Source organism: Hyla sarda, chromosome 3 (genome assembly GCF_029499605.1).
Source record: "Hyla sarda isolate aHylSar1 chromosome 3, aHylSar1.hap1, whole genome shotgun sequence".
In the NCBI taxonomy this organism is placed as follows: Eukaryota; Metazoa; Chordata; class Amphibia; order Anura; family Hylidae; genus Hyla; species Hyla sarda.
This window is the reverse complement of record NC_079191.1, coordinates 97,745,495-97,765,273: the sequence shown is the minus strand read 5'-3', so window position 1 is coordinate 97,765,273 and position 19,779 is coordinate 97,745,495. Positions and strand designations below refer to the sequence as shown.

Sequence of the window (19,779 nt, the reverse complement as noted above, 5' to 3'; positions counted from 1 at the left end):
CAAAAACTGAGCATAACATGCCACCGGGCACATACCCGACTCCGACAACGCGGCCAGCCGGATCACCACCCCCTTACCCGACTGATCCGTCTTAGAGTGGCGCAGAAAACACTCCAATACCCCCCCCCCCGACCACCACCTGCACGTCCAAAAAACAACCCCCCCACCCTGGTCCTCCTTGGCGCCACCAGTTCGTAAATCCGAAAAGCCCCGAAAAATGCCAGCGCAAAAGCCAAGCGGAACAAGCTAACCTCATAAGGAGAAACACAAAGGTTCTCCAACAACCCCCCCAACCTCAGCAACAAAGGAAAGGACACCGGCTTCCTCCCGTCCCTACACACCACGCCCTTCCTAAACTCTTTCACCGCCTGTTTCACCAAGAAGAACTTGGTGACATCCTGCAACCCTCTGGCTTTAAACCAAAAGGCAAGGGTGGACAACCGACGCCCCAACCCCGAAGGGGAGATCCCCTCGCAAAAAGCCCTCCCCACATAAAAAAGAAGAGCCGCCTCCCAATCAGAAACCTCCGTCCCTATGTACAACCCCCCCACCATCGACTCCCAATCCCTCCACCACCTACAGTACGCAGCCCAAGTGGCCCCACACACAGACCGGCTAACCAGGCCCAACGCCACCGTTATACCAGATTCCACAGCCAGTCAGGACATGGGACCGCCTCCTCCGCTGCTTCTGGTGCCAGCTCTCGGAACCGCTGCCACTGAAAATGAGAGAGAGCATCAGCGATGTCATTACACTCCCCCAGCACATGCAAAGCCACAAAATGAGAATTTAGCTCCAAACCCCGCAGCACTAGTCTACGAAGCAGGCTCACTACCAGCGGAGAATTCGCCGTCTGCCCATTTATAGCCTGAACAACCCCCATATTGTCACAGTGAAAACAAACTCTCCCACCACTCAACTGTTCCCCCCACACCACTGTGGCCACTACAATAGGGAAGAGCTCCAGCAGAGCCAGGTTCCTAGTGTGCCCTGCGGCCTTCCAGGCCGCCAGCCACTCGCCCACACACCAGCTACCCCGCAAAAACACCCCAAACCCACAGCTTCCCGCAGCGTTGGTAAAAAGAGCCAAATCCTGGCCCGTACCGCGGCCGACAACCGGACAGAATGGTGCGGACGCACCACCCCGGCAGTGGCAGCCGGCAAAACACCCTCCCCATAGGCATGATGCGGCAGGCAAAGTTCAACCTCCCCAACAAAACCTGAACATCCCTCAGACGCAACTTGCCCGCCCGTCGCCCATGGGCACCCGCCTGCCGCAACTCTGCCAACTTGTCTTCCGGCAGCCGACATTCCATGGCCACGGTATCAATCACGATACCCAAAAACTTGACCACTGTCGCCGGACCCTCAGTCTTATCCGGGGCCAACGGGAGCCCAAACCACCCCGGCACCCTTTGCATGACTTGCAGCAAAATCGCACAGACCATCGAACCCCCCGGACCAAGAAACAAAAAGTCATCAAGATAGTGTAGTACCGAGTCCACTTGGGACTCCTTCCGAATTACCCACTCCAAAAACGAACTAAACTGTTTGAAAGCAGAACAAGAGACCGAACAACCCATCGGGAGGCACAGGTCTACAAAATATTGCCCGTGCAAACAACAACCCAACAGCAAAAAACTCTAGGGAGGGACAGGAAGGAGCCTAAACGCTGCCTCAATGTCCGTCTTAGCCAGTAAGGTCCCAGTCCCATACCGCCGATCCCACACCAAGGCCCTATCAAAAGAGGTATAGGACACGGCACAGAGTGCTGGATCAATACCACCATTCACCGAATTCCCCGCTGGGAAGGAAAGGTGATGAATCAGCCGAAACTTATTCGGCTCCTTCTTGGGCACCAAACCCAGCGGGGAAACCCGCAAACCAGGCAGAGGGGGGGAAGCAAACGGACCCGCCATCCTGCCCAGGGCCACCTCCTTTAACAATTTCTCCTCCACCAACTCGGGTCTAATCCGAGCAGAAACCAAATTCCGCACCGGACCCACCGACACAACCCCCCCCCCCCCCCCCCCGCCGAACTAGGTATCCGAAAACCCTCCTAAAACCCCGTCCTCAACAACTCGGCTGCCACCCTATTTGGGTACCTGTCTAGGAAAGGGCCCATCCTCTCCACCGACACCGGAGTCGCCCCTCTTAAGGTCAGCATCCCGGACATACCACCTCCCCCTTTCTGAAAACAGCGGGATAGGCCGTGAGAGCCTCCTCCACACCCGGAGCACTCATGCCGGAAGCGGCACTCAGCCCCAAATTTGCAGGCACCTTCGTTGAATTGCCAGCACACTCCCTTACACCCACTCCCGGGCCGCACTGGGTCCACCACCACCCTCCCAAAAGGACTGCTGGCCACTACGCGGAGCAGCCATCAGCCGCATCCACAGGCCAATGTCCTTGTGGTCCCACCTTAATGAAGGGCGAACCACCATCCTCTGCTTAAATTGTTTGTCATATCTCAACCATGCCGTTCCGCCATAAACCCGGTGAGTCTCCCCAATATCGTCTATATAGCAGAAGAGCGCCTTTTCCCCCACCACGCTAGCTAAAATCACAAACGCCTGCAGCCAATTGGTGAACGACCGTGGAATCAGTCGATACTGCCGCCTCTCCTCCTCCTTCAAACGCTTTGCACCCTCGTCCGGCTTAACCCTGTCTAAGTTAAACTTTTCCAAAGGCAGCAGGGAGAAAATCTCCACATACTCCCCTTTCCAAATATTTTTCCGAACCTCGGCCTTGAGGTGAGCCCCAAGGGGTCCCTCATAGCACACATAAACCTCCCCCGTGCATGGTCCATCAACCGGACATCCCCCCTGCCCCGGAAGCGGCTAGCATCGCCGACGACTTATGCGATGGACCATCAGCCATGGCCCCAGCACCCAATGTGCCGCCCCCCCCGTTTCTGCTACCACAACGGAAGCACTGCTCCCCGTCGCAACCGTTGTGGCACTAGACCCCCCAGCTACCTCGACCCCGACCCCACTTGTAGACACCCCCCCGGATCCCCACACCGCAACAGGCGACCCCAAAGCCCCAACACCCCCTCCCCGCACTAAAGCCTGCAAACCCGATAACAACAATGGCAAACCCTCCAGACCCCCCCCCCCCCACCCGCCCCCAAACCCCCCAACCCTTGGGAGAATATGGAAAACTCACCGGACCCGACTGGCGGAGCACCAGCGGCCGTAGCTCCCGCGCCGGTGGGCACCCTACCCGGACCGGCTGAACTCCTCGTGTCAGCAGCAGATGCAGAGGCCAAAGAGCCCGTAACAGGAATCACAGCCGTGGCCCCAGCCCCGGGACTCACCGACCCCTTGTGTAGTACTCTGAGAGGAGCCGTCCCGCACCCCCATCCTCCTGGATGTCATTGGCGCAGGGATAACCTCAGACTCGCCCCCCATGGCGTCATCCAGCAAAATGGCATCCTCACTGGCCTTGCTGAGAGCGGGGCCGACCACCCCCTCCGCACCCTGAGAAGTCTCCTCCTCCGGCAGGAAGGCAGATTGGCCCTCCTCATCACTACTAGACCCCGCCGAGTCCACAACAGGGGCCTGGGTAACCACCAGGCCAGCTTATGTTCGCCTCCCCTCCAAGGGAGCGGGTGCAGTAGCCGCGCAGCGCCGGTCAGAGGACAAGCCCCACCCCCCAACAGCAGCAGGGACACAAGAGCGGGCCGCTACCTGCTCATCCAGGCGCAGAAAGTCTGCGCGGGCCTCACGCCTCACACTCCCCACCCCCGAACCCAGGCGGCCACCGGCGGCACCCCCGGACCGCCCCCCCCCCCCGACCAGCCGGAACTGGAAGTGGAAGAACCAGGCCCAGGACTCACCCTGCGCCGCCGGGCACGTGGCGACGAAGTGAGGGAAAGCTGCGCTGGCGGGCGAGAGCGCCGACCGCTCACCCTCACTCCCGCCCCACCAGCCGGCTGCAGTACCTCTCGCGACAGGGCCGCAAACTGTTCATCCAGCCACCGGGGACCCCGAAGCAGCGCCTCATCCCGAATTCTCCGCATCACGTCGTCGAGGGAAGACATCGGAGCAGCAGGTAAGTCTTCAATCTTCTTCTCCTGTGCGGCAACTGCCAGGCTCCTCCTCTCTTCTTTCTCCTTTGTACTCTTCCGGACTCCTCCTTCCCCCCCTCACCCTAACTACCCACACACAACCTAAACTATCCTTCCTTCCGGCCCATAATCCCCCTGTCATGTGCCCCTCCCCTCCGATTCTCTGCGGTACAGGGCTTACTGAGCCCTGCTTGTCCTCAGTGTACAGAGCCCTGCTTGTTCTCAGTGTACAGAGCCCTGCTTGTCCCCAGTGTACAGAGCCCTGCTTATCCTCAGTGTACAGAGCCCTGCTTGTCCTCAGTGTACAGAGCCCTGCTTGTCCTCAGTGTACAGAGTCCTGCTTGTTCTCAGTGTACAGAGTCCAGCTTGTTCTCAGTGTACAGAGCCCTGCTTGTTCTCAGTGTACAGAGCCCTGCTTGTCCCCAGTGTACAGAGCCCTGCTTGTCCTCAGTGTACAGAGCCCTGCTTGTCCTCAGTGTACAGAGCCCTGCTTGTCCTCAGTGTACAGAGCCCTGCTTGTCCTCAGTGTACAGAGCCCTGCTTGTTCTCAGTGTACAGAGCCCTGCTTGTCCTCAGTGTACAGAGCCCCGCTTGTCCTCACTGCACAGAGCCCTGCTTGTCCTCATTGCACAGAGCCCCGCTTGTCCTCACTGCACAGAGCCCTGCTTGTCCTCATTGCACAGAGCCCTGCTTGTCCTCACTGCACAGAGCCCTGCTTGTCCTCATTGCACAGAGCCCTGCTTGTCCTCAGTGTACAGAGCCCTGCTTGTCCTCAGTGTACAGAGCCCGGCTTGTCCTCAGTGTACAGAGCCCTGCTTGTCCTCAGTGTACAGAGCCCTGCTTGTTTTTAGTGTACAGAGCCCTGCTTGTCCTCAGTGTACAGAGCCCTGCTTGTCCTCAGTGCACATAGCCCCGCTTGTCCTCAGTGCACAGAGCCCCTCTTGTCCTCAGTGCACAGAGCCCCGTTTGTCCTCAGTGTACAGAGCCCCGCTTGTCCTCAATGTACAGAGCCCTGCTTGTCCTCAGTGTACAGAGCCCTGCTTGTTCTCAGTGTACAGAGCCCTGCTTGTTCTCAGTGTACAGAGCCCTGCTTGTCCCCAGTGTACAGAGCCCTGCTTGTCCTCAGTGTACAGAGCCCTGCTTGTCCTCAGTGTATAGAGCCCTGCTTGTCCTCAGTGTACAGAGCCCTGCTTGTCCTTAGTTTACAGAGCCCTGCTTGTTCTCAGTGTACAGAGCCCTGCTTGTCCTCAGTGTACAGAGCCCCGCTTGTCCTCACTGCACAGAGCCCTGCTTGTCCTCATTGCACAGAGCCCTGCTTGTCCTCAGTGTACAGAGCCCAACCAATAGATGCGGGCACAGCCCTCCCGCCTGTCTGATTGACAGGCAGGGAGCAGCGCTGTGCTGGCCTCGTGTCCCCACTGCAGTCTGAGATTTCGGACTCATCTATGCAGCCAGGACATGTAGGGAGACCCCTAGTGGTGACTTTTTCAAACAGTAAATACGGTTAGAAATAAAAAAAATTTTTATTACATTCAATTAGGAAGTTGTTTGCCATACATTAATACACCATATATAAAAAGTTTTTTTTGATGACAGGTACTCTTAAATGATAATGATAAGTGTCTGATTGACTGCTGGGACCCCTCAGCAATCTCCTGCATGATACTCTACCTCTCATCATGCATGATGCGGGGGCCAGCACACACACTTCATGCATCTCTATGGGAGAGCCGAAGAGCTTACTTGTGAATCTCCTGCTCTTCTACATTTTACTAAACTGGACCAAACCTTAAATGGGCACTGTCAGATACAATAACTTTTGATATGTTATAAAGCATCCAAAAACAATGAAGGACATTTATCAATGTTTGCTTATGTATTGCTTTTTTTAGTACTTTTTTCTTTACTTATTTTTTTTGCTTATGTGTGACTTATTTATCAACTGGTTTCAGCCTGTTGATAATTTTCTTTCACGTAAGCAATTTTTTCTTTTTTACTTTGTTAGTAGCTTTTTCTGCTCCATGTTTGAGCTGGAGTAAATTTAGTCAATTTTTAACCTTGTTGCGACTTTTTTTGCGCAGTTGCGACTGTCGCAGTTAATAAATACCAGACTACCCGTAGTCCATTTTAAAATTATTACTACGTAGTTAAGTTTTGGAAAACTTGCTTTTCTCACTTTCCAGTCAAAATGTCGCACGAAAAATCGCGTAGTCGCAGGTGCAATATTTTTGGTAAAAATTTTTTAACTAAATCGCTTGATAAATGACTGTCAATGTTTTGCAATTGCTTTCATCAGAAAATTTTCAGTATTTCATACTGAAAAAAATAGTCAAAAAAGTGGCCTCTAGAGGTCCCCTGCCTCCTGGGACACATACCAGTCCTGCAGTAACCAGTGGTCATTGATATGTCATGGACACCATGAGTGACTGACATGGCTGCAGGCAGGTCCAGAGCTGCTGTGCTTGCTCCCGACCCTCTGTGAGTGAGAACAGAGCGAGGGAGGGGGAGGAGTCATTACAGTGAGGAGAAGAGAGGGACACGCCCTATGTCTCTGCATGGACAGAAACCTCACTGAGCAATGAAGGCAAGTAAATAAAGGTAATTCTGAGAGAAATATAGGTCGTAGACACAAAAATAGATGTACATGAGCAGGATGAGGTACTGAGAAACATACAACAGTTTATTTTTTTGGAGGGGGGGGGGGGGGGCGGGGGAGGGAATCCTACAGGTACGCTCTAAAGCTAATCTCCTGAGCTTTGGTAGCAATAACTTCTTTCTTGGTCAGGAGAAACGTCGCCACTTTTTTGTTTTGCTTAATTCACTTACACTCTTTCAAGAACAATTGGAATGTATTGTGGAACGGTTCTCTTTTTACAGTGGTCGGAGGATTTATCAACTGCAATTTTTGTCAAGTTTTTGTGCAATCTCACGCCAGCCCAGACCGCACATCAATTTTTGTCTACTACATCTGAACTTCTTTTAGTAATATTGAGGGAGATTTATCAAAACCTGTGCAGAGGAAAATTTGCCCAGTTGCCCATAGCAAACAATCAACGCGCTTCTTTCATTTTTAACATGGCCTCGGCAAAATAAAAGAAGTGATCTGATTGGTTGCCATGGGCAACTTTTCCTTTGCACAGGTAAATCTCCCCATTACCCCTATATCCATGAGCTAGCTTCGGTGATGCCGCTTATCTTGCGTCCATTCTTCCTTTTTTTATTTTTTTTATTGTATGTCTCATTTGCTTCTATAAAAGTTATATCTCTTTGTACTGATTTTTGAGTAGCTCCATTTTTTTGTTGTGTCATTATCCTATTGGGAGTCTACATTCAGGCCTATTACATGTTGGGAGTTATTTTTCCAATATAGTAGCACTAGGCCTATCGATATTTATTCTTTTATATGTTTTTTTCTGTGTACCATTACGTTTGATCAGTTTAACCTAAACAAAAGGCTGAGAAGGGAGTCGCAGCAAAAAGAATATTTGCAATGTGTGAACACGTCCTCATACTATATATATGCAATTGCATAAGGGATTTGTGGTACTTATGGTAACTAAACACTTGAGCAGCCATTTTAGGTTTGGGAGAGGCTGTTACTGACAGGAAGTCTGACCCCCAGGACGACTGCTATACTCCTTATAATCCGCATAACTCTGACTGCTAACAGCTGTTCCCTTGTGGTATAGCGCCCCTCCCAGTCACGGTGAGTGATAGAACGTGAGCGCCAACATTCTTTCTAATCACATCGAGCGAGTTCTACTTCAGGCCACTCCCAAAAGGGGGCGGGGCGCGCGGACTCAATTTTTTTTTTTTTTTTTTTTTCGTTAGGAACTTGCTGATTGGCTGTAACGCCACGGAGCGTCCCATTGGTTGTTTGTAGTTTGGCTGGACGCTCGGTGGACGCTGATTGGCTGGCAGGGGCCGTGGGCGTTCCGAGGCGGTTCTGACGGGAGTTTGCCTCAGGTTGCAAGTTTTGAGCTGGGTTTGTTCGGCACCGGAAACCGGGAGGTAATTATGAGACCGGGGGAGAGCGGGGATTGTTGCCTTTATACCGTGTGCTGTAGCACTTTCTGTGTGTGTGTTTTACTTTTAAATAAGTGGGTAGTGGACATATCCTCTAATTTCACCCCACCCTTTAATGCACACTGATGCTTTTTTTTGTGCTTTTAAGTTGCGGTTTCAATGAACTACAAGCCTCAGGACTGTATGTCGAAACTTTTAGTGCATGTGGCACTATATATGGCTCTAAGTCTGTGTGTAGATCGGTGTTTTCCAAATAGTGTGCCTCCAGCTGTTGCAAAACTACAACTCCCAGCATGCCCGGACAGCCTTCGGCTGTCCGGGCATGCTGGGAGTTGTAGTTTTGCAACAGCTGGAGGCACACAGTTTGCAAAAAGCTGTTATAGATAATGGACCAGCTTCCTGACATCAGGGTGTGTCAAGATCCTCCCATATACTGGATGCAGGCTCATATATAGGATGTGTGTGAGATGGTTATACATTACCTCATGCTGGGAGTTGTAGTTTTGCAACAGCTGGAGGCACACAGTTTGCAAAAAGCTATTATAGATGATGGACCAGCTTCCTGACATCAGGGTGTGTCAAGATCCTCCCATATACTGGATGCAGGCTCATATATAGGATGTGTGTGCGCTGGTTATGCTTTACCTCATAATGGGAGTTGTAGTTTTGCAACAGCTGGAGGCACACTGTTTGGGGGAAAAAAACTGTTAGGGTACGTTCACACACGTGGATTTTTTAGCAGGTTTTCCGCTGCGTATTTGAAAGTGGGAGGGCTCTTCTCTTCTGTCTGCAGCAGATTTTCCGCGGCGGAATGTACACTGTGGAAAAACCCCATTGAAGTCAGTAGGAACTGTGGCAGATTTTCCGCAGCGTAAATTCCGCTGCGGAAAATCTGCCGCGGACAGCCGAGAAGAACCCGCCCACTTTCAAATGCGCAGCGAAAACATGCTAAAAAATCAGCGCGTGTGAACGTACCCTTAGGCTAGGTTCACATCACAATTTAACCATCAGATTATCAGACCGTAAAATCAGACAAAATCGGATTGCAAAAAATCGTATACAGTCGTATGTAAAAATGTCTTTGCTATCCGAAAATCGTATCCCAAAATCGTACAGATGAAAATTCCATCCGATTTACAATAAAAATCTGATCCTGTTTTTAAAATTAATGTTTGCCAATGGCAATAAAGTTTTTTATATATATTTGAAGTGTATGTGTTTTGAAGACTGCTGCGCATGTGTACCAAAAAAATCGCGTGCGATTAATCGGATAGAATCGCACAGTCACACGATTCCATGGGATTTACATAGACCTCAATAATAGAAAAATCGGACACTATTTCGATCTGATTTTGAATTTGGATGAAAAATCGTGGTCAACCACGATTTTACCTCCGATCTTAAATCGGGCCAAATCGGATGCGGATCAAAACTGATGCATTTGTTGTCTATCGTTAATGAATGGAAGTCAATGGATACGACTTGGCGTGCAGATTTGTACGATTTCAAAGTAAAAAAGCATGAGAAGAAGTAGGATAGTAAAATGGTGATGTGAATGCCCCCTAACAGATAATGGACCAGCTTCCTGACATCGGGGTGTGTCAAGATCCTCCATACACCCATTCTGGGTGCAGGCTCATATATAGGATATGTGGGAGCTTGGATATACATTACCGCAGTGTTCCCCAATCCAGCTACCGCACCATTTTCATCATGATGGGAGCTTTAGTTTTTCTACAGCTGAAAAAAATCTGTATGGTTTATGCTGTGTAGCCCTGGCTGCAAATAGCCGTAAGGTTGTATTCACGTGTGGGCTGCATTCACACTTGGTTTTTACATTACGGGTGCCTGATCTGGCTGGGGGAGGGGCAAACCGGGCAGAAAAAAAAACCTGTTCCTGGTGTTGTAGTTGATAATAGAATTAACAACTAGGGATCGACCGATATCGGTTTTTTAGGAACGATACCGATAATAGGTGGAGGTTAGGGCCGATAGCTGATAACTTATACCGGTATAAGTTATCGGCTATTTATCCCCCCTCGACACTGCTGCAGATCATTGATTTAAAGCTGGCGCTTTAAATCAATGCACTGCAGTGGCTTTTGCAGGTGCCATAGGCCGCCGCCACCACCCGCTTTTCTCCCCCTACCTGTCAGGGTGGTCCGGGCCATCCATCCTTCCTTTCTGTAGTGTCCGGCGGCATTCCGGGTGGAGGGTGAACCGGTCCAGGCTGTCCTTCTTCTCCGGGGGTCCTCTTCTCCACTCCAGGCAGGCTCCGGCCTAGTATGCTGCATAGACACCGCTACGCTGTGACGTGGAGGGTGGGAGAGGGGACCGACCGGTATAGCGGTATGGGCAAAAATCCATACCGGTATACCGCCCAGCACTATGGGGGGGGGGGGGGGGGGGGGCGGTGGGTCGGTGGGTCGAGGGGCGGCGGTTGCGGTGTGGGTCGGGGGGGGGGGCGGGCGGTCGCGGTGGGGGGCGGGGCATTATCGGCAAGGTAATTGCCAATACCGATAATGCCCAAAATCGTGATTATCGGCCGATAATATCGGCCATACCGATAACCGGTCGATCCCTATTAAAAACCTTAACGTGTGAATGCTCCCTATTCCACATCAAAAATTAAATCAGGATCCAGAGCATAGAAGCTGCAAATCTGTGGTAGAAATCCAAGGAAAGGACTTAAAGGGGTACTCCGGTGAAAACCTTTTTTCTTTTAAATCAACTGGTGGCAGAAAGTTAAACATATTTGTAAATTACTTCTATTAAAAAATCTTAATCCTTCCTGTACTTATTAGCTGCTGAATACTACAGAGGAAATTCTTTTCTTTTTGGAATGCTCTCTAATGACATCACGAGCACAGTTCTCTCTGCTGACGTTATTATAATAACGCTTTATTTATTGTTGTCCTTAGTGGGATTTGAACCCAAGTCCCCAGCACTGCAAGGCAGCAGTGCTAACCACTGAGCCACCATGCTGCCCTTAGCATACATCTGCTATGCATGGTTGCTAAAATGGACAGAGATGTCAGCAGAGAGCACTGTGCTCGTGATGTCATCAGTGTTCCAAAAAGAAAGGAATTTCCTCTGTAGCATTCAGCAGCTAATAAGTACTGGAAGGATTAAGATTTTTTAATAGAAGTCATTTACAAATATGTTTAACTTTCTGCCACCAGTTGATTTAAAAGAAAAAAGGTTTTCACCGGAGTACCCCTTTAAAGGTTTTTCCTTATTTATTATTATTATTATTATTTATCATATTATTATTATTATTATTTTTTTAGAACCATTACTTTGTGTTGGTGTTGTATTTTGGACCAAATGGCCCGTGTGAATACAGCCCATTAAACAATATTAATAAAATGAGCACCATGACTGGCATTCAGTTTTATGTGACATATGGAGGGAGGGTATGCAGTTTAGGGGGGTGTCCCCCTGGCAATGCACATACCAGGAATTGCATGTCTGGGAATGACAGTCTGCATTGTGGTATATGAAACACTCGGACAGAAAAGATTCTTTACATGACGCATCAGTAGTAATGATATTGTGTTGGATACATTGTTGTTATAGTTTTACATAACCATAAATGGGAAGAGACTGTTATCTATCTGGGCACATTGGAAGAGTTGGAGCAGTTGTCCTCACATCTGGTAATGATCTGTCCAAGAGGGAATTAGACATGCTAAAAGCTCATCTTCTGTTACTAGGTCCTAGAAGTACATTACTACAGCACATTGTTTCCCAACCAGGATGCCTCCAGCTGTTGCAAAACTACAACTCCCAGCATGCCCGGACAGCCTTTGGCTGTCCGGGCATGCTCGGAGTTGTAGTTTTGCAACAACTTTGAACACTGAGCGTAGAATTCCCAGGAAGACAGTCCAAAATAAAACCCAATAGTATCACTTTGAATAACTTGACTTAATCTTAAAGGGATACTCCGGCAAAACACATCTTATCCCCTTTCAAAAGGATAGGGGATAAGATGTCTGATCGCGGGGGTCCCACCGACGCAGCACCCCAATCATCCATGCAAGGAGCAAAATCTGCTCCGTGGCGGATGACTGGCGACTAAAGCCATTACGCCCTCTCCATTCAGGTCTATGACAGGAGGCGTGACGGCTATATACTAGCCGTCATGCCCCCTCCCATAGACATGAATGGAGGGGGCGTGGCGTCACAGACACAGAAGCTCCACGATACCGTGTTCTGGACGCTGCTGCTGCCGGCCCAGTGGGACCCCCGCAATCTAACATCTTATCCCCTATCTTTTTTGATAGGGGAGAAGATGTTTATCGCAGGAGTGCACCTTTAAAGGGGTACTCCGGTGAAAAACATATCTAATTTTATTTATTTATTTTTTAAATCAACTGGTGACAGATTTGTAAATTACTTCTATTAAAAAAAATCTTTACCTTTCCAGTACTTTTTAGCAGGTGTGTGCTACATTTCTTTTGTCTACAGTGCTCTCTGCTGACACCTGATGCCCGTATCAGGAACTTTTCAGAGCAGCATAGGTTTGCAATGAGGATTTTCTCCTGCTCTGGACAGTTCTTGATACGGGCATCAGGTGTCAGCAGAGAGCACTGTGGACAAGACAAAAAGAAATTCAAAAAGAAAAGAATTTCCTCTGTAGCATTCAGCTGCTAAAAAGTACTGGAAGGGTAAAGATTTTTTTAATAGAAGTAATTTACAAATCTTAAAAATAAGGTGCAGCTCACAACAGAAGGACCGAGGCAGTTAAAGCTAAAGCCGGACCCCACCGGCAACAATAATGTAAAAATAATGAAAACCTATAGCTTATGCCTCTAGGACCTCACCAATGGTGCATAATGGTGTGGGCAAAGATAGATATAACAGCGTTTATTCAAAAATTGTTTTTAATTCAGATTATAAAAATATAAAATGTAATATATAAATAAGTAAAACAGTAACAAAATATCACATTATACTGGCATTTATCTAGAGAAAATCTCACTGGGCCCTAGTGAGATATCAAAAATGTAAAAATATATGAATAAATTTATGTGCCTCAATGAAAAGAGGGGGGCACAGGGAGACATATCAACCTGTGCCCCCCTCTATTCATTGGGGCACATGAGGAACACAAGGCTGCGACTCATCTATTACAACATATCAAGCCAGAAGCAGTGGTGAGAGATACTCTGTATCATCCATTCATCAATTTTTTTATAAATTTTTTATTGACTTTATGTTACAACCAATTTGCCACAAATCCAAACACCTTTCACGGAATTAGTTTATTTTTATTTTATTTTTTATCTGCTCATTTGAATATTAATTTATTCATATATTTTTTACATTTTTGATATCTCACTAGGGCCCAGTGAGATTTTCACTAGATAAATGCCAGTATAATGTGATATTTTGTTATTGTTTTACTTATTTATATATTACATTTTATATTTTTATAATCTGAATTAAAAACAATTTTTGAATAAACGCTGTTATATCTATCTTTGCCCACACCATTATGCACCATTGGTGAGGTCCTAGAGGCATAAGCTATAGGTTTTCATAATTTACAAATCTGTTCACCTTTCTGGCACCAGATGATTTAAAAAAAAAAAGGTTTTCGACCGGAGTACCCTTTCAAGATTTCACTCTGCTTATTGTTTTGAGATTCCGTTTAACTTTAATACTGAATACTGTCAGAGCTTTTGGTCTATCAGATGCAAGAATAAGTATAGCATGTGAATGTACACAATGTTTTGTACCTTTTTTGTGGGCAATATTTTTAGCTTTAAAGGGGTACTCCGGTGCTTAGACATCTTATCCCCTATCCGAAGGATAGGGGATAAGATGTCTGATCGCGGGAGTCCCGCTGCTGGGGACCCCCGGGATCTTGCACGCGGCACCCCGTTTGTAATCAGTCCCCGGAGCGTGTTCGCTCCGGGTCTGATTACGGATGACCACAAGACCGGCGGCGTGTGACGTCACGCTCCGCCCCTCAATGCAAGTCTACGGGAGGGCTCCCGTAGGCTTGCATTGAGGGGGGGAGCGTGACGTCACACGGGGGCGGAGGTGTGACGTCACACGCCGCCGGCCTTGTGGTCGTCCGTAATCAGACCCGGAGCGAACATGCTCCGGGGACTGATTACAAACGGGGTGCCGCGTGCAAGATCCCGGAGGTCCCCAGCGGCGGGACTCCCGCGATCAGGCATCTTATCCCCTATCCTTTGGATAGGGGATAAGATTTCTAAGCACCAGAGAACCCCCTTTAACCCCTTAAGGATACAGTGTTTTTCTGTTTTTGCACTTGAAAAAAACACCATTTTGTCAATTTTGGGGGCTTCTGTTTCTAGGCAGTACATTTTTCAGTAAAAATGACATCTTATCTTTATTCTGTAGGTCCATACGATTAAAAAGATAACCTACTTATAGGGTTTCATTTTGTTTTTTTTATTTTGTATTACTTCAAAAAATCATAACTACATGCAGGATCCACCCCACTGGACCACCAGGGAGTGTTTAAATGTCCCTTTAGACGCCGCTGTCAATTTTGACAGTGGCAATCTAAAGGGTTAATAGCCGGGGGCCGCGCGGTATGACGCGGGCTCGAGCCGGGAGCCCGCGTCATACACCTCTTGCCGTCTCAGGATGAGCCGGCTCATCCTTCATCGGCAACCGGTTAATATTAAGAGGAAGAAATGCTGTGTGTGAGGAAGTTTCTTGCAAGTGTACTTGTTTCAGTTTTTGTTGTTCGTTTGTAAATATTTTTCTCGCTGAGCTGCTTTCACACTGTAAAATGTATCCGTTTTAAAGATCCGTTCCATGTTCCATTATAAAAAAAACTGAAAATCGTCCGTTACAAAATCCCATACGGCTATTAGAAAATCCTATTATAGTCTATGGGATTTTTACGTTATCCGTTTTAACTTGTTTATAGCCCGTTGTTAATAACGGATGTTATTTTATGACCGAAGATAGTAACGGGAGAAATGGTGCATGCATTATTTCTTTCATTCACCCATCACAAAATAACATCAGTTATTAATAACGGGTTAAAACCGATAATGTAAAAATCCCATAATGGGATTTTCTAATGGTCGTATGGGATTTTGTAACGGCCGTTTAACAGCTGATTTTCAGGTGTTTTTTTATAACGGAACATTGAACGGATCTTTAAAACGGATACATTTTATAGTGTAATAGAGTAATTTAAGAGGAATTCACGAGGAATAATTTCGGTCAGGAAATTGTTGCCTTCTCTATCAAGCTGAATTCAAGCGGAATCTCCATGCGGAAATGAAGAGGAATGAAGGAGGAGGCTATTTAATCTACTTTTCTGAATTCTGCTCGAATTCCGCATGAAAACGATGTCGGGCAGAATTTTTTTTTTTACAATTGTTTTTTTTTACAATTGACTTCTATTGGATTCTGCTCACGGATTCCGCTTGAAGTATGAACATGTTCTTTCTTCAAGCGGAAAGGAATTCAGTGTCGTAATTTTGCTAGCGGAATTTCCGCAGTGTGAACAGGACAGCGGAAAAAACATTAACGTCAATTGTGACAACTCCCTTTTCATTTGTCGTCACATAGAATAAAGTGTCTGTAACAAGAACGTTAACAATCTAAAAAATGTGGCTGTTTGTGGCTTTTGTGTGAAAACAGGACTAGAAGAATGATTTATATTTGACCTTGAGGATTCACAGTATTGTTACTAATGCTATGTTCACACGCCTGAATTTCTGCATGGAATTTCACGTGAAAATTCTGTATGAATTTATAGCCAATACACTTCAATTGTATTCCGCTGTCCTATTCACGAAGTTTAATTTCCGATGCAGGAATTTCGTTAAAGTGGGCAATTAATTTTTGCGTAACTTACTGCAGAATTCCGTGAAGAAATTCTGCTGTGTGAACATAGCCTAAGGGTACGTTCACATGAGCGGACCCACAGAGTATTTTACGCTGCAGATCCGCCGCTGAAGGACCCCTGCATGGTGGTTTTACATGTGCCTGCTCGGAGCGGCAATACGCCGCTACGAGCAGACACACTGCTATGTGCGAGTCGCAGTGCGCATGCGCACTATACTCGCACATCGCGGCAACTCGCACATAGCAGTGTGTCTGCTTGTAGCGGCGTATTGTAAAGCCACCATGCACCGCTCCTTTAGCGGCGGATCTGCAGCGTAAAATACAATGTGGGTCTGCTTGTGTGAACGTACCCTAAGGGTCTATTCACACGGCAGAATTTCCGCACATCCATACCAATTCCGCTTCTGCATTCATTTGGGTGGTTTCTGACTTGTGCGGAATCTGAAATTCAGAAGTGTGAATGGGAGTTCGGAATCCCATAGAAGTCTATTGGGCTGTAAAGGGGTACTTCGGTGAAAAACTGGTGCCAGAAAGTTAAACAGATTTGTAAATTACTTCTATTAAAAATATCTTAATCCTTCCAGTACTTATTAGCTGCTGAATACTACAGAGGACATTTTTTTTATTTTTGGAACACAGAGCTCTGTGCTGACATCATGACCACAGTGCTCTCTGCTGACACCAGAGTAGGAGAAAATCCCCATAGAAAACATGTGCTGCTCTGGACAGTTCCGAAAATGGACAGATATGTCAGCAGAGAGCACTGTGTTCCAAAAAGAAAAAAATATCCTCTGTAGTATTCAGCAGCTAATACGTACTGGAAGGATTAAGATTTTTTAATAGAAGTAATTTACAAATCTGTTAAACTTTCTGGCATCAGTTGATTAAAAAAAAAAAAAATACAAAATAAATAAGTTTTCCACCGGAGTACCCCTTTAATTTGAGGCAGAATCCACATGCGGAATCTGTGTGGAATTCCGCATGCAGAAATTCTGCCATATATTTGTACAATGAGCCATTTCTTCAGTAAGCTCCAGTTCACATGTTTTATGATTTAATAAGGGCTAGTGTACAGTTAGAAGTTTCGGGGAATTCTCACTGATTTTGAGGCAGATCCTGATCCAGATTCATTGTACATCGGCTTTAACACAACTTCTGACATGTCATAGAGACATGTCAGAAGTTGTGATCGGCGGGAGTCTGGCTGCTGAGACCCCCACCGATCGCAAGAACAAATGGACCGAATCGGTAGCTTGTCTTTATTCGGAAAAGCTGAGTATGCAGACTATGGATTGACTAGAAGTCTCTGCCTGTGGCAGTCCGGTATATTGTTAGTCTTCCACATTTGGTTCTGTACTGTAGAGCTGCAGTGATAATCCAGTAACAGCGTGGAGCTCTGTAAGTGACAGCTGCAGTGTTTAGTCTGTAAAGTTTGTGATACACAGGAAGTGGCTCTTTGCCCTGGTGTCTGAAGGATCCCACACTCCTAGCTCCGCTTCCTTCCTGTGTAGCTTTATATAAGCTCTCACATTTCAGGGGGCCCTGTGATATATATATCAGTAGCACAGCTCAGTTGTGCATGGAGATCTGTGAGCAAATCATGTTTGTAGTATGTTTATAACTTAAATATTTACGGTTACAGCAGGGCTTGCCAAATTTGCTCAAAATCTAGGAGCCAGCAAAAAAAAATTTGGAGACATAATTTTTTTTTTTTTTTTTTTAAACCACCATTGGAATTTTTCTGTTTTTGTTCTGTTAGCTGTAGTTTTTATTGGTACCCTTTTTCTGTAGAATTTACATCATGATCGCTTTTTATTAATGGCATGTCCACTTGGAAACTTTTTCAACATCTCAATATATTCCCTGTTTGGGTATTTCCCTTTCTTATTCTGTAGGTTCTTTGTTAAATAGTTTTGCTAGTATGCTGAGGTATACCCTGAACATAGGCTCCTTATCTAATGGAGACTCTCTCCTAGGACTGTATCCACTTTTTCCGGCCCACCGAAGCACTTGAAAGCTGAACTAATTTATGCAGGATAAAGTCAGCAACTGCCGAGCCGAGAAGTTTGCGACTAATTGAATTACTGTAACTTCGCTCATCTCTATCAGCCACCAATTGTGCAAGTTCTCCCACTTAAAAAGATGAGGCCTGTAATTGTCATCATAGGTATACCTCAACTATGAGAGACAGAATGAGAGAACAAATCCATAAAATCACATTGTCTGATTTTTAAAGAATTTATTTGCAAATTATGGTGGAAAGTATTTGGTCACCTACAAACAAGCAAGATTTCTGGCTCTCTCAGACCTGTAACTTCTTCTTTAAGAGTCTCCTCTGTCCTCCACTCATTACTTGTATTAATGGCAACTGTTTGAACTTGTTATCAGTATAAAAGACACCTGTCCACAACCTCAAACAGTCACACTCCAAACTCCACTATGGCAAAGACCAAAGAGCTGTCAAAGACACCAGAAACAAACTTGTAGACCTGCACCAGGCTGGGAAGACTGAATCTGCAATAGGCAAGCAGCTTGGTGTGAAGAAATCAACTGTGGGAGCAATTATTAGAAAATGGAAGACATACAAGACCACTGATCTCCCTCGATCTGGGGCTCCATGCAAGATCTCACCCCGTGGTGTCAAAATGATCACAAGTGAGCAGAAATCCCAGAACCACACGGGGGACCTAGTGAATGATTTGCAGAGAGCTGGGACCAAAGTAACAAAGGCTGCCATCAGTAACACACTACGCCGCCAGGGACTCAAATCATGCAGTGCCAGACATGTCCCCTGCTTAAGCCAGTACATGTCCGGGCCTGTCTGAAGTTTGCTAGAGAGCATTTGGATGATCCAGAAGAGGATTGGGAGAATGTCAAGTGGTCAGATGAAACTAAAGTAGAACTTTTTGGTAAAAACTCAACTTGTCGTATTCGCAGGAGAAAGAATGCTGAGTTGCATCCAAAGAACACCATACCTACTGTGAAGCATGGGGGGGGGGGGGGAAACATCATTCTTTGGGGCTGTTTTTATGCTAAGGCACCAGGATGACAGATCTGTGTAAAGGAAAGAATGAATGGGATGAGAATGTCTCTCTCATCAAGTGGGAGAACTTGCACAATTGGTGGCTGACTAAATACTTTTTTGCCCCACGGTATCTCCCTATGTGTTAGCTGATTGCTGCTATAGGCTGCACACACAAGATCCAGCAATCTGTTTCTGTAGCTTTGAGCCGTATCATAGGGTCTGGATCTGAACATTGCTCTATAAGATCAGTGCTCATCTACAGAGCACTTTGGGACATCTAGTACGGCCCTAAGAGGACTCATGATGTTTTACTTATAATAAATGGCTCCTAGTCTTGGCCTACATTGAGAAGAAAAGTATCTGAACTAGAAGATGCAACTTATAGAAATATGTGTGTCAATGTGCAAATAGATGAGTTTTTGTTCAGTTAGACTGATAAAGGGGAATTTTTGTGTGGAATAAAGAGAGAAATTGCCTGCATTTTATTTAGTTAAAGGGGTATTCCCAGGAACGTCACTTGTAACCTTGTTATTTGACTGGTTGTGAAGGCCCTATGTCATCACTGCAGCAAAGCAAACAATTACTGGTCTCATCATGCCAAAATTCCCAGACAACCTTTTACGTGTGCCAATAAAGGCTAAGAGAAAAAAAATGTCTACTCGCAATGTATAGTAACTTCTGTTTATGTTTGTTTTGCAGTTTTCATATTAAATCACAAGATGTCAAAGGTAAGATAAGCCAACAAAACCCCTATTGTGTAATTTGGAAATCCCAGTTTTTTTGCTGTAGTAATAAAACATGACTTTGA

At 46.6% G+C, this 19,779-nt stretch overlaps 1 protein-coding gene across 3 annotated transcripts in view; it reads left to right on the top strand.

Moving 5' to 3' along the window:
• Positions 1-7,955: 7,955 nt before the first annotated feature.
• SEPTIN2 (septin 2) overlaps positions 7,956-19,779 on the top strand; it is a 66,321-nt gene continuing 54,497 nt past the window's right edge. For 2 of the 3 annotated variants that reach the window (XR_008891066.1, XM_056564734.1), the window contains exons 1-2: positions 7,956-8,083; positions 19,671-19,699. Coding sequence is in view for 2 of the 3 variants with exons in the window: in XM_056564734.1 (XP_056420709.1) it covers positions 19,691-19,699 (9 nt within the window). In the remaining variant the exon portion in view is untranslated. Of the gene's footprint in view, positions 8,084-8,151; positions 8,173-19,670; positions 19,700-19,779 lie in introns of those variants that run through there. The other variant, XM_056564735.1, reaches the window with a different exon arrangement.